Source organism: Serinus canaria, chromosome 2, assembly GCF_022539315.1.
Source record: "Serinus canaria isolate serCan28SL12 chromosome 2, serCan2020, whole genome shotgun sequence".
Taxonomy (NCBI): domain Eukaryota; kingdom Metazoa; phylum Chordata; class Aves; order Passeriformes; family Fringillidae; genus Serinus; species Serinus canaria.
The window spans coordinates 138,769,376-138,783,450 of record NC_066315.1 but is presented as its reverse complement, the minus strand read 5'-3'; the positions used below and the strand labels follow the sequence as shown (position 1 = coordinate 138,783,450).

Genomic DNA, 14,075 nt, shown 5'->3' with positions numbered 1-14,075 from the left:
TAATATTTAGCGACAGCATGACAGAGTTTGTTGGCAAGATTCAGTTTACTGCCTACAGGACAATTAAGGCACACCAAAGAAACAAAGCAGCAACAAAACCAAGCAATCAAAAGAGAAATGAACTGAGAACCATCTAGGGGGCTTGTGTGTGTGTTAAGGTGTGCATATCAAAAGGATAGTGAAGGCAAGGATAAAAAGGAACATGGTCTAAAAACTTAAGAGCACTCAAACTTTACAGTACTTTAACTTAACTTAAACCTAAAAATTTCACAAAAGAACAACATTTAACTTATACCTAACTTAACTTACAACTTAACAATTTAACAGAGGAATAGCAGCATTTAACCCAACTTATGACTTCAAAGTTGAACTTAGCAACTCAATAGCAGAGCAACATTCAGCAGCCTTTAACTTGGCTTATAACTTATGACTTATCCTTACTTAGTGATATATCTAAGGTTCTTAAACATCTAAGAAAACAACATATCTCCCAGATTTGCTAAAGTATATACACAGGTGCATGCACACAGACAGAAGGAGACAGTGCAAGCAAGGTGCCTGTGAAAAATTCCCCTGAGTGGTCAGGGAAGCACTCACTTTGGATGCTTTTGCATCTCCCAACGGGAAAAGGGTCAGGCCTTGAGGAGTGAGGGTACCAGCCCAGGACTTGTTTGGTGATCCTCCAAGTACAGCAAACCTGAGAGTTTGCTGGCTCTGAGAGGCCCCACTCAGAGGGAGGTGCTGGTCACAGCCTGCTGCAGTTCAGGAGGGCTCAAAGGGTTTCATTTTGGACAGCTGTTTATAAGGTCACTACACAGTCTGCTTCAGTCATAACAATGTTTCATCCTGGTTACAGTTTGGGTTGGCAGTTTCTTTGAAAGTGTGAGAACAGGAATGTTGTGCCATCCAGGCAAGGAAAACAGTTTCCAAGGTTGTTCATAAGGAAAACAGGAACTCCTTAGACAACCGTAGTTCCTGGGGGCAAACGGATGTTTCTGATAAACTCAAGAAAGGATGAGCCCAGGTGCTGCTTTTCAAGGCCAAGGCTTAGTGAGCATTTCTCAGATTGCAGTGCAGCCTGGAAAAAGGAGGAAGCAGGGCAGAATGCACTCCCATGGTTTGTTTTGATGTGATCCTTTTGTTGGTCCTCTGCATGCTGACTAGCCTGTCATGCTTAGCAAGTGCATGGTGAGATCATCTGAACCATGACTATGGAAACCAAGTCTAACTTCAGTCTCACTCCTGGCTGGGAGAACAGAAGCAGACGTGTAGCACTGGCTGAAGGTACTTCAGCTGCAGCAACAGCAGATACACTGGGCATCAGACAGAGCAGTCCTACCACCATCCCAGGGAGAAATGGCCAAATAAGATGGGGTTAAGCCTCTTGAAAAAGTGCTTGCAGAATCTGACTCCATTTTCTGCTGCTCACCCAGGTGATACAAAGCAGAGGCACCAGGATCTCACCTGCTTCCAAGATGCTTATTAGTTTTAGTAACCTAAATATCTGCAGCTGAATGCAAAGGAAAAACAATATGGTGTAGAGAAGAGTTGTTATTAATAGAAGCCTGTTCAAAATACCAGACAGCAGTTTAAGTACTCAGTAAATGATTTCTTGTTTGAGCTATAATTCTTAGCTTGATTTTTTTTTTCCTGTACTTTCAGCAACTGGACCTTCATTCCTGTCCAAAACCAATTGTTTTCATCATTCATTCCTTCCTGTCAGCAAAGATCACGAGACTGGGCTTGGTGGCATAAGTGGGATCCATCTGTTTCTTCAAAGTAAGACAGGATAACCACACTAATCTGAAGTACAGTCAACAGCAGCAACCTGTCCTAGCTGGCAGCAGACACCAGCCTGAGACTCAGCACTGGGCATTGGTCATTTCTGCAGTCCTCCGAGGCCCAGGTTTCATTTTAACCAGCTAAAGAGATGGCATGACAAGGAAGATGGGGGATTTCATTGTAAATAATGGGATTTTAAAATCCCATATGAGACCGTGAAAGTGTGTAGTACCATACATGTAAATGTTTCAGAAGCATAAATTGTGCCTATTTCAATGTACTTGTCTATATAAAGTAAAGGGCTATGCAGACAAGCACTTGTTGGTTGTGATGCAAGCCAAGGTTGGTTGGGGAGAAATCCTCTAAAAATTGTCCCATCACCTGAAAGTAAAAGGTTCTTTCAGTTATAATCTGTGCACCTCTTACAGATTTTTCTTTTGAAGCACTGCCAGAACCTGTTGCATGAATACCCAGCAGAGCCTGCAAATACACACCTTTGAGTTGGACACTGAAGCAATCCAGCTGTGGGCAGCTAACAGCTGAAGGGCCCCCCAGAGGCAGTTTCACATTAAGCAGTAACCACGAGCCCACATTCCTAGTGATGAGCCAAAGCAGGACCAGCCACAGGGATGGTACTGAGAGCCAGCTGTCAGGGGGGCACAGGCAGGAGGGTCCTTTGTTAATGAACACAGGATGCATTTTTATAGTGACTCCCCACAACAGCATAATGAGTTTCAGCTATCTGGGAGCCCCAGCTCAGGTAAAAGCTACCTGAATCCATTCTGAGGCATGATGATGCTCCTGCCAGCTTATGTCCATGGCAGTTTTCCAGAAGAAAGCCATACTAAGATTCTGTCCTCCTACCCCTACTGAGTCGCCCCCTTTGCTCAGACAAGGCTGGTTGGGTTGTCTTCACAGAAAAACAGAGGGAAGGAGGAAGACTTGATTTTATGAGTTTGTAAAAAATTTATTCAAGCAGCTCCACAACAGTGAGAAACATACACCAGGGCAGGAACATGAGCTGCACTCCTTGACTTGGAACTGCTCCTGTGGGCATGACTTGGCAAGACTATGTTTCTTGCTGGGGAAATACAAGATGTTCATCTCCATGCCCACACCTTACTGGTGACTGTTTTGCACCACAGCTTACTGTTGGGACTCAAAACGTGATTCACTGAGTTTCAGCCTTGTTCACAGCTACTTGAGCAGCAAAAAGCAGGCAGGCTGTTTTTTGAGTTTTGCCCTAAAATCACACTTTGAAGGACAGAAAGTAATATATTCAGTGTTTGTAGATGTTCAGTTTTCATATTACAACATTTCTTTTATTCCTGAGAAAGAACATAGATTTCAACGCAGCATCATTTGGCTGGCAAAGGAGAAAATTAAAATGACATTTTAGTTCCATGCTGTTTTTGAGCTAAGTTTGAGAGTTAAGCGTAGTCAAGCTGTCTATTCAAAGCATAAAAACATGGTGATTTCCATAGGTATCTTAATCATCAAAACCAATTAAAATAGTAAGATGATGAGCTGAATTCATAAGTACAGAAAATAATCACCGAAGAACAGCTCAATGCCCCATTGGAGGAGCAGCCCCACTCCCAGGACCTGTCACCAGTCAAAGGCATGCCAGGGAGAGATCCACCCCGCTCTGCACTTTCATTTTATTGTCATGGTACTTGCACTTAAAAATTAATTCCTCATGTAAATTAACAAGCAGGTAACATGTTACCTAACTTACCAGTAATTTCCAGATGGACATTTCTCATTTAGTGACCACTGCCATTCACACAGCTTTCTGTGGCAGTTCCTTGGGACTCCTTGGGCTTGGAAGCTTCTAGGAGAGCTCTGAGAAGCTGAGAGCAGTCGGTACGCAGGGGGACGGAACTCTGAGGAGGAGCTCATGTCACCTTACCAAGGAAACTCTTGTGTCAAGTCTTTAAAAACTAGTTCAGGACATTTTTATTGCTGTTCCAAAGTACAACTTAAAAATTTGGAGATAGGCTCCTATAAAAGTGCTGGGGGAGTAGGTTAAATACATATGTAAACTACACTGCACTATTTCCTTATTCCTTTTAACACTTACAAATCACTGGAATGTTATACCTAACATGTATGTGCATTGTAAATATTACAAATTCCTATATTAGTGCCAACAATTAAATTACACAAAATGTAATCTAAGGTGCTCAGTACTATATAAAGTCTAAGTGAATAACTAAGCAGTTTGCAAAGAAAATTCATATTATATATATTTATAGAAAAAAAATAATGATGATTACAGATGCTATTTCTTCATTTTCAGATTTTGGACTGATTCATATTTGGATGGGATAGACAAATGATGTATGAACCTACTCCACATTTATAAGAGTATAGTGAATATTTATATTTTAGAGGAAAAGAATATATTTAATAAAGTCATTTATTGGATTTTTGTGATGTGAGCTTAGTTTTTTTGGATACAAAGTATCTGGAAGACTGTCCTTTGGTTTTGGGCTGGCAGAAATACATTTAAACTTCAGTGCTTCTTTTAAGAATTCTGTTACTAGAGGGAACTGTTAATTGAGTTGGTGGAATGATTTAAAAACTTAAAATTAAAAAAAAAAACCTGAAATCCCACGGGGACATTTCAGGGCAGGTCATTCAGACATCTCTGCTGAAGTTCCAATGCTTCCTCTGTCATGTATACAGGACTAGATGGTAACAGAAGACTTAAAAAAATTAAGAAAAAGCAGAAATTTCTGCTCAAGCTTCTGCATTCAAGGACTGAGGCCAACATGTGCCTTTTTTCTCTTATGAATGGTTATGGGAAAACCGATTTTTTTTCTCCTTTGATTTAATTCTTAACTTAATGTCCCAAATAGAAAAGCTAACTGTGGGAATTTAGGCCTTTTCTTTCAGTCTGACCCAAGCTATGATAGAACAGCCTCATGGAAAGCCTAATAAAAAGGGATATTCCAGAGTTTCACTCTTTTTACAAAAGAATTACTATAAATGGAATGGTCTTATCAGAAAGTTTGTATAGCAGCTTAACCTGAGAAAGACTAGGATACACATTGGAGTAAAAATGGTATTGGTAAAATGTGATGTAAAGTGTTTATTAAAAAAAAATAAAGCTGATCTGATTGTGTTCAGGGAATCATACTGGTGTTTCTAACTGTCCTGCCCTTCAAATGGAACCAGCATCTCTCTTAAGGTACTTTAGAAGTCAGAACAAGACTCTTGACATGCTACCATGCAAATCACCACCACAAACACCATTAGAATTGATCCTTTACAAGTAACAAAGCAAGTGTTTTCCTTCTGCAGAATGTTAGAATTTCTTCCTCCCACAGGACATGCAGCACGCTCCATCCAGCTCTTTGCATTGGGAAGCTCAGCTGATTTCAAGGGGAGATTGATCTGATTTCCACCTAATAGCATTCTCAGTGTCCTCTTACCCAGTGTCCTCTTACTTAAAAGTGAATTGGAGCTTCTTTGGTTTCAGTGGAAGCAGAATCCGAGCCTAAAGAAATTATGTGCTTCAGATCATTGCACTACCATTGATTTCTAAATTTATGTTATTTTCCATAAAAGTCAAACTGGCAGGTTGATAACTAGCTATTTACTGAGTCTATTTACTATATAGAGAGACCATTAATACAGTATGTATTACATATTTTCATATATATACAGACACACTGTATATTATGGACACTTTTGAATTCAGTGGTGACTTCAATTTTAAAGAGCAGATATTAATAATATGCTTGCAAAATTTTGAGAAACTCAGCCTGCTTGCTTAAAGTGAATCCCCAGACTAACCAGGGCAAAATTTTTATTTACGTGAATGAGGGGAAAAGCATTTAACAGAGATGATAACCTCCTGTTGAACATCATCACCTGCTTTTCCCACGTGGGATTAGCTATTCAGTTTTTTTCCTTCATCAGAATTTCCGTGCTTCTGTAAATAATTAGAGGCATTAGGAAACAAATTCAGAAAACAAATTCCAAGGGAGAACTGTGAACTGGGACAAAGAAGTTTGTGGATTTGGACAAGCGTTAGTACCCAAGCTAAGTTCTGTGGTAGCCCAGTGAAACTCATCATGTAATTAAAATTAATTGCTGTAATATTACAAGTAATCATATCACCAAGTAATTGCAACCACATCAGTGCTGTCTTACACCAATCCTGTAGGGAATATAAGCACATAACATGGATGGGTAATGTGCTTTTACATATAATACATAATGTTATTATGCTATGTTATGTGTTTATTATCTAGGATGGATGGATTATGGGTAAACCAGCAATGTGTACTGGTGAATATGATTTATATCCTGAATTGCAAAAACATGAAAGCAAGCACCCAAAATATTCATAAGGCAGCCTGGATTTGGGGTTCAACAGCCACAAACAAGAAAATAGTTTGAAGTTCAGAGGCAAAGGGTGATGTTACATTCTGCATCACCTGTTATAAAAAAGTGAACGAGGCCAGATTTCAGGGATAGAAAAAGGCTCTCGTTTTTTAAAACACAAGCCGGGGAGAACAGAGGATCCGGGATAAGCCCAGATCCCCACACAACAGCTCGAAGGAAGGAACAAAAGAACCAAACAGAACAGAACAAAACTGCCCAGAACAGAAAAAGAGCCCCAACTGAACAGAAAACCCCCCTTTTTATTGGCATCCCTGGTCCAGGATTGGTGGGTTTTGGATCTGTGCACCGATTGGTGGAATTCGGGCACTTTGATTGGTCCTTATCGATGTTCATTTTGGACCAATCATTTCTCCAGGGCGTCGAGTGATTGGTTGGTGCTCCAGCCCAATCACTCTCTGAATTGTCCACCCTCTGCCCCCACCAAGTCCTGGACTCCTTCCCTTCCCCCACAGCAAATAACTCCCCCTTTTCCCTTCCCCCACAAGAAGTAACTCGCCATTCCCCAAACATTTTAACAACAAACTCATAACATCACCTAAGTTACAGCATATCAGCCAAGCTGCAGGAACTCTCAGTGTAGGGTTTTGGAACTATGACAGATGTAAAATAATTTGGTTTAGTGCTGTTGCAGTGGACCAGATCAAATTACTGTGCCTATGTTTTATAGGTTAAGAGCATGGACAGGGACAGTTATCAGAGCTCAAATGGGGCACAGAGTTATTAAGCCACAATAATAAACCAGCCACCACTTGTCTTAAAAAGCCACCAACACAAAGAGCAAATGAGACATGGGCAGCAGTGGATTAGTTCTGCACTGGGAATTGTGCAGAAAACCAATACATCAAAATGTTTATGCTTCCCTAACTGCTTTCCTGCTCATTATTTCACCCAGTCTTTGAGTCTACAGAATTAATTAAACCAATAACCATTGGGTCCTACATGAAGTACAAGAAAAGCAGTTCAAAGTACTAATTACTTTCCTGAAGGTATTTTCTTTGCTCATGGCAGCTAGCCTCAAAGATTTATGAAATGTAGAGCTTCTGTACTTTTACTTATCAATTTAAGTATTATTATTAACTACGAAGTTTTTCTAATTACAAATATAGAAACCTCCCAAAATTAAGTAGAAAATAAAACTTTCAGTGGCTTGGTTTAGTATTCAGACAAAAGTATCAGCATTGGGGCTGAAGAGATAAGGCTACAGCTTACAGCTTTCCTTTCTCTGGAAGTAGAGACTTTCCTGATTCACTTTTAAGATGTTAAGAAAGGTAATGTCTTGATTACTCTCTTGTTTTTATATTGAATACAAAGAAATGTGAGCCATACACAGTAATCATTACACTGGAGCAATTTTGTGCATGCACTTATTAAATGATTATTTAAATAACTCTCTTCATTTCATTTTTATTTCACCAAATCACTAAAACTGGGATGCTGTGGATGTGTGGCATTCTGCAGACATATGTAATCCATCTTGCAAGTAGTTATGTTTGTCCTGGGCTTAGATGGACGCAGTACTCACTAGAGCCCACTGTCACAGAAGAACAACCCCCCAGAGCTGTCCTGTTGCAGCTCAGTTAAACCAAGTACACAGCCACCCAGGAAAGGTCTTGTAGAGTTCAGGACAATGGTAAACTTGGGAACAAAGGAACAGAACAGTTTAACTCAAGATCCTGTGAGACAGGAATAACCTCCTTAGGGCTCAGCTTTACACCAAATAGAATTAAGCAAAGAATAATGTCCCAAAACCAGGAAGGCTCTTTAGAGAAAGCATAGATTTTACAGTATTAAGTCTAACCTCCACATGGTTTAGTTCGATTATTTTTTCACAACATTATGTTTCATTTATATTTGTATTGCTTAATCTATTTTCCTACCGGGATAACATAACAAACAATAGCCTGCATCTCTATCAGTTTTAATCCTGTTAGTTTATATGATAAATAAGAAATCCTTAATACAGAAAGCTTAGTAGGAACTCCTCATCTCAACAAAATACTAACTTGAATAATTACATTAGTCCCAGCCAGGTACATGCCAGAGATTAAACAAACAGAGGCCAAATTTAGTATTTGACTGTGTTTGCAACACAGCTAGAAACTCTTTTTTTCCTTACATTTCAGCATAGCACACCAGCTCTTTTCCAGCTCTCATCATCCTCATTCCCACTATTGCTTTGATTTTCTCCTTTTCCAGGAAAAGAAATCTGAGACCTCTCCTTAGAAATTTTTCTAAGGAATGTTTCAAAGAGCATGCAGGAAATTATACTGAAAATTCAGCTCGTAAGATGAAGAAACTTTCTTTAATGGGACCTTGCACCAAGTTTCAAGCCATGCTTTTTTTCTTCCTTATATTACAACACAGAGATAATTATGGTTCAAATTCTGATGGTGTTTTTTTTCATCTGCAGAATAGGAACTATTCTTAATTATATATAAACTGTCAATGGCTGATGCTGTAAACAGCTGTTTATACAAGAGCAAGCTGAAGTAGAATCGAGATCTTCACACAAGAAGGTAAAACAAAGTAGTAGTTATTAAAATTAAATATGTGGGGGTTTTATTCATATAAAAACCAAATACACTGGTTGAAAAATATACAAAGCTTTATAAATCAAGTCAAGCTATATTCCTTTTAACAAACATAATAAATACACATATAAAATACAACCTCTTTTCATTTGAATTTAAAAAAAAAAAATTAAAAACTTTCAGTATAAAAAGTTTCCAACCTTGGTCCAGTGCTTGAAGAATGAGTCTATAACTCCACTGACCAAGTCCTCCCAGTGTGCAGATCTGCGTGTGCATTGGGCAGCATAATGCTTCTCAAGTCAGAAGTGCTCTGTCTCCACAGCTCCTGGGAAGGTGTGAATAGAATCCACACAGTGCCTCTACTTGCTAGTCTTCTCCAAAACCCATTCAATCACCTGAGCAAATAAATGAGAAAGCAAACAATTTACATACCTCCTGGTTTGGAAAGCAAATTAGAACATCTCTCAGACGTTATCGATTCTTTCCTTAGTCCTTTGTCACCATCTGTGTAGTATTTATTAAACAGGATTTAAAAGCAAACTACTCAGGAGAAGAAAGTATTGCTAACAATCTGAGAGGAAACAGCATTACCATAGAATTGTATTTCATCTTACAGAATGGTTTGTCTTAAGGAAAAGGTATTTTTGTAATCCCTGAATTTAAATACTTCACCCCATTCTCTCCGTATACCAGCAAGAAGGTGCATATAATGCCAAACAGCTCATGCTTCCAGCAGTAAAAGTTCCCAAGAAGAAAGAGAAGAAAGAATGAATCTGTGCACTGCTGTATCTACCACCATTATCACTGCTGCTTTCCAAACAGGGCAGTTGTTCAGACCACTGACTAAATAATCTCTAATACAGAGACTTCAGCAGTTTAGGAGAATTTTAATGCCTCTTGCCAACAGCAAATATTCAAAAAATTACCAATTTTCTGCCCAAAGACAGAGATGAGAAGCAGTGTGCCAGCATAATAGCCCAGTTCAACTACAAACATCACAACCCATATAGATTTTGAAACCTTATCATCCATACAAAGCAATCCACAAAGGAATATAGCACAGAACACAGCAAATACTGCTCTCATAAAGTTCTCTGGGGATCTAGCAGCTTTCTTGAGAGTGTGTTCTGTTACTTAACCTTACTACCTTAAATTCTTCCATTTAATTTATGATTATGCACTGTAATTCTTCATGAGATTTTTTTCCTTTCCCCCTTCCAAATCATGGAGTCACTTAGGTGTATGTCTCAGAACTTAGTACCAGAGTTACTTAATTTCTGGAGGAATATTTACTTCTGTCCTTTGCTTTGTGCTGTTGTGCATGCAAGTCCCACATTATGCACAAATAACCCCACCTGATATCCCTTGTGCTTACAGTTACTCACAAGCCTAAAATTACTCATTTTCATTGCTTCTTTTAAAAAAATTATTTCCTTTCATAGACCTGCTTATTACTTCCTAACCTTTGAAATGTTATTTCCTTCAACACAATCAAAGAAGAACTCCCTAATGTTCCTAATTAAAGAAAAATCTCATCTCTCTCGCTTTTTTTTTTTTTTCCTGTTCATTTGTTTCAGTGATGTAGAAACATTTATTGTCTTCATCTCCATTTCTCACTGTGGCACACCATCTTGGCAGCTGTAACTAAAATACCTCCAAAACCTGGAAATTTTGCCTTGGAACTACTGCCTGAGAGAGAGTTTGTGTGAGATCAGAATGAAACGAGACCCACATGCACCGCTTCATCTCTTAAAGCTGTGGACTACACCATCCTGTGGCTATGTACAGCAACAAATAACACATGGTCTTACCTGTTTAGCATTGTTATTTGCTGTTTTCTTCATTTCATCAAGAAGTCCTCTAGAAGTTTTTAGGTCCTAAATATGAAACAAAAAGCCACAGAAGTCAGCATACAGTCATTCTAATTTGGGTTATATGAGCTCTGATAACCAGGACAGTGTTACACTTTTATCCCCTTGTTCAGAACAAAAGAATAATTACTTGCTTTTGCTTTTTTAATTAAAAAAAGGAAAATAATTTAAATCTATTCCAGTGGGTTGCAGGTTTCCTTACAGCAGTCAAAACCTAGTACTCAATGATGATTGAGATTTCCTAAATTTCTGCATATTTCTGCACAATTTCCTGAATTTTTTTTTCAATTATATTCAAAGCTTTCACAGTCTTTACTGATATCCTGTTTCTATATAAACATGGAAATCAGCTGTGAGCTTACCCTGTAATACAGAGTTCTGGCAAAGAACAGAGAAACAGACATCAGAAAAGAAAACCAGTGCAGAAAAGAGAAAAAATCTAGAATGGCTTTTCTGTTTTGCAGTCCATTAAATGAGTCCAACCTCATCTACTCTTTTAAACAAAGCAAGAACAAAACCTTGCCGGGCGAGAAAGAAAATGCATTTACTACTTGTCTGCAGAAGAAAATAATACCTATGTTAACATGCTTTTGAATTATGCAGCACACAAAAGGATTCAAAAGACTCCCACAGACTTGGAGCTGCAAGACAGCACAAGAGAACACAATCCTGTGACACCTCTCTCTAGAAAGAACAGGATCACTGCCATATTCTTCCTTTTTCTTTTCTACTTGAAATGGAACCACAAACCCTGATTTGCTCTACTTACACATCCCTACCTGCAGCCCTTTCTGATTTTGGATTAGGAGATCTTCCTTCAGGGCATATTTCAGAGAGGTTTTGGGAGCACTTACAGAATGACTAAACAACTGTGTTCCAATTAATTAAGAAATTGGTGCCTATCAGCAAGATGTTTTGACTGTGTAAGCATCCAGCCCTGTTCAACGTTCTTTTAGCCTAAAGCAACATTACCAAAGTTGACTAAACTGAGCTGGTTCACCCATACTGGTAGGTTAAAAACATGCAAATGAACAGAACAGCAGCTCAGCTTGTGAGCAATAGCTTTCAATCACTCCATACTGTAATAAACTTGATTTTGTGCTCAGACCAAGTAACATGGGCTTCAGCAGTGACTCACAGTCTCCTAGGTATTGTGGAAAAAATTTTCATCTTCCCCTAAACATGAGGTTGATGCAATTCTACAGGGTGCTGCTGAACCAGTATGTGTTAGATAACAGAGAACATCATGTCAGGGAACTGCAATTTCTGAGTCAGTTCTGTTAGATTCTTATTGAGCCAGCAACCTTAGAATAAGGGAGAAAGCTGAGCTGTCACAGCTACAAGCTGGGAGATACTCTGTTGCATCCTTAGCTGTTGCAGCTCTTAAGAGTGACCTACCCTAACAGGCCCATGCTTTAGCATATTATTTCACTATGTATAGAAGGCTACTGCTTTAGAAGGTTTTAAAACAAGCAAAACCCCACAAAACTATATTGTAAAACTACCTTCTCCATTTGACAAGTCCAGAGGTCTCTCCACACAATCTACACATGACTAACACACCACTGGGAAATATTAGCTTAATCAACTCTGAATATCCCACATGCCAGCTCAAGTTTTATTTAGGAGTGGCTTCACTTAACTAAGAATAAAGAACTCTAAGAGTGTGTCTTCTAGTTACCTTCAAGTAGAATTTTGATATCTCAAATAGACGCTGGCTGCACAATGCAAAGCACTTATGATCTTCTGCAATTCCATGTTTTTGAAGAGTCTTAGCAACCACCTCCTTCAACATCTTGGAAAAAGAAGAAAAAACACTCAGAAGTTCATCCCAACTATTTACATGAAAAATTGTCCATGGGAAGCAAAAAGCCCAACACAGAAAACCTGGTCTTTTGTGATCTTGCCTGCCTTTAATCTGCTGCCAAACATGATCAGCTCACTGCCTGAATTTGAGCAGAGTTATTTAAGAATCTATTTTAATATCCTTAATTTTAAAATATTAAGAAAATGCTTACATGTCAAGGATCAATGAACAGTCCCATGGAGCTTGGAAGATAAAAAGTCAATATTATCTTGGGTTTTTTCTTCTCCAAAATAATATATATCAAATTATCACTTTTTGTTGTACTGATATTCCCTTATTTGATGCACACACAAAAAAAAAATTAAAATCTGACACTAAAGTCTCATTAGATAATTTCCTCTGACATTCTTTACATCAGAGATGTTTAAACTCTGCTGTATGTCTGAATGAGTCATACCAATTTATGCTTCCTTGGACCATTCCAGCTTGCCTTTAACAGTACCTTAAGATTTGTGCAGTGTTCTCCTTGTACCCTGGGATTAATTTAGAATTTGTATCACCAAGCCAGAAACAATTACTGTATTTTAGAAGAGGCATTCCTAATATACACAGCTACTAATTAGACATTATTCCACCAAATTATTTACCTGCTATCCCAATTAATGGATTTATAAAACTACAGGAATCTCTTTATTCTCAGACTAGTCTGTTCATCCACAATGCCTTTGACCCTTCCAGAATACATATCTCTTTGGTGCCTTTAGGTTTTACATTAATCATCTACATTTCATAACTCCTATTACTTGCTATTCATTTCCACCTTTTTTATTCCTTGCCATTAGCTCTATCAGCCTTAATTTTCTGAGCATGATAAAATTTTCTTTGCACACTTTTTCATTCTTTGCTTCTGCAGCACTCTTCTCAGTGCCTTCAGGATTCACTTACACAAGTGAACATAATGAAATTCAGTAACAAATACAGATGAAGATCATTCACCTTGAGTTAAAAAATTTTTACAAATTAAGTCCCATGGAAAGAAGTTAAACAGCTCTTCTTCACTAAGGAAACAAGGCAGATTTTTACCCTTGTGTGTTTCTGGGATCTCGACTCCTTCTCTGGCTTTGCAGCCTCAGGCTCTGCAGCTGGGCCAGCCCTGGTGGCAGCTCCATGGCCGGGCGGATTCGATGGCGCTGCAGCCGCACAAAGGGATCTCTGCGAGCGCTTCCGCGGCACAGGCACCGCGCAGTGACTCCTGCTGCTCCCGCCTGCCTGCGGCAGCAGCGACTCAGTGCTCTCCGATTTGGTCAGCCTGCAAAGATCAGGGAAAAAACCCTGTAAAAGTAACTTTCAGGTTTTGTACTGACTCTTTTAGTGCCATTGTTTCTGCTAGAGAGGCTGCTGCTTCAGAGCAGTAAGTACTGAGCATTCCTGCAAACAACAGCTGAAAACAGCAGACAGGAAGACAGGATTCTATTCTGTAGAATTTTTTATATTAGAAGAGCACTCTGCTGACTGGATTGGGCTGTGATATGTAGACCCACTCCACCTCTGATTAAAAATGTCTAGAAAAAAGTTGAAGAAATCAGGTAATTAAGAAAATAAAACTCTTGGGAAGAGAACTGACCTCCAGTCTTTAGATATTTCCAAGAAGTTATGTCTTATCCA

The 14,075-nt window shown here is 38.8% G+C and overlaps 2 protein-coding genes across 3 annotated transcripts in view; one reads left to right on the top strand and one right to left on the bottom strand.

Annotated features, from left to right (window-relative positions):
• Positions 1 to 4,212, top strand: part of SNTB1 (syntrophin beta 1) — a 112,869-nt gene extending 108,657 nt beyond the window's left edge. Inside the window, exon 7 of the mRNA XM_030241787.2 lies at positions 1,663 to 4,212. Within this exon, the coding sequence (XP_030097647.1) occupies positions 1,663 to 1,755 (93 nt within the window). The 3' untranslated portion in view covers positions 1,756 to 4,212. The remainder of the gene's footprint in view (positions 1 to 1,662) is intronic.
• Positions 3,007 to 14,075, bottom strand: part of MTBP (MDM2 binding protein) — a 34,788-nt gene continuing 23,719 nt past the window's right edge. For both annotated transcript variants that reach the window (XM_050971470.1, XM_050971471.1), the window contains exons 19-22: positions 13,494 to 13,719; positions 12,285 to 12,398; positions 10,544 to 10,609; positions 3,007 to 9,127 (exon numbers count right to left, since the gene is read on the bottom strand). In XM_050971470.1, the coding sequence (XP_050827427.1) occupies positions 9,092 to 9,127; positions 10,544 to 10,609; positions 12,285 to 12,398; positions 13,494 to 13,719 (442 nt within the window). In that variant the 3' untranslated portion in view covers positions 3,007 to 9,091. The remainder of the gene's footprint in view (positions 9,128 to 10,543; positions 10,610 to 12,284; positions 12,399 to 13,493; positions 13,720 to 14,075) is intronic.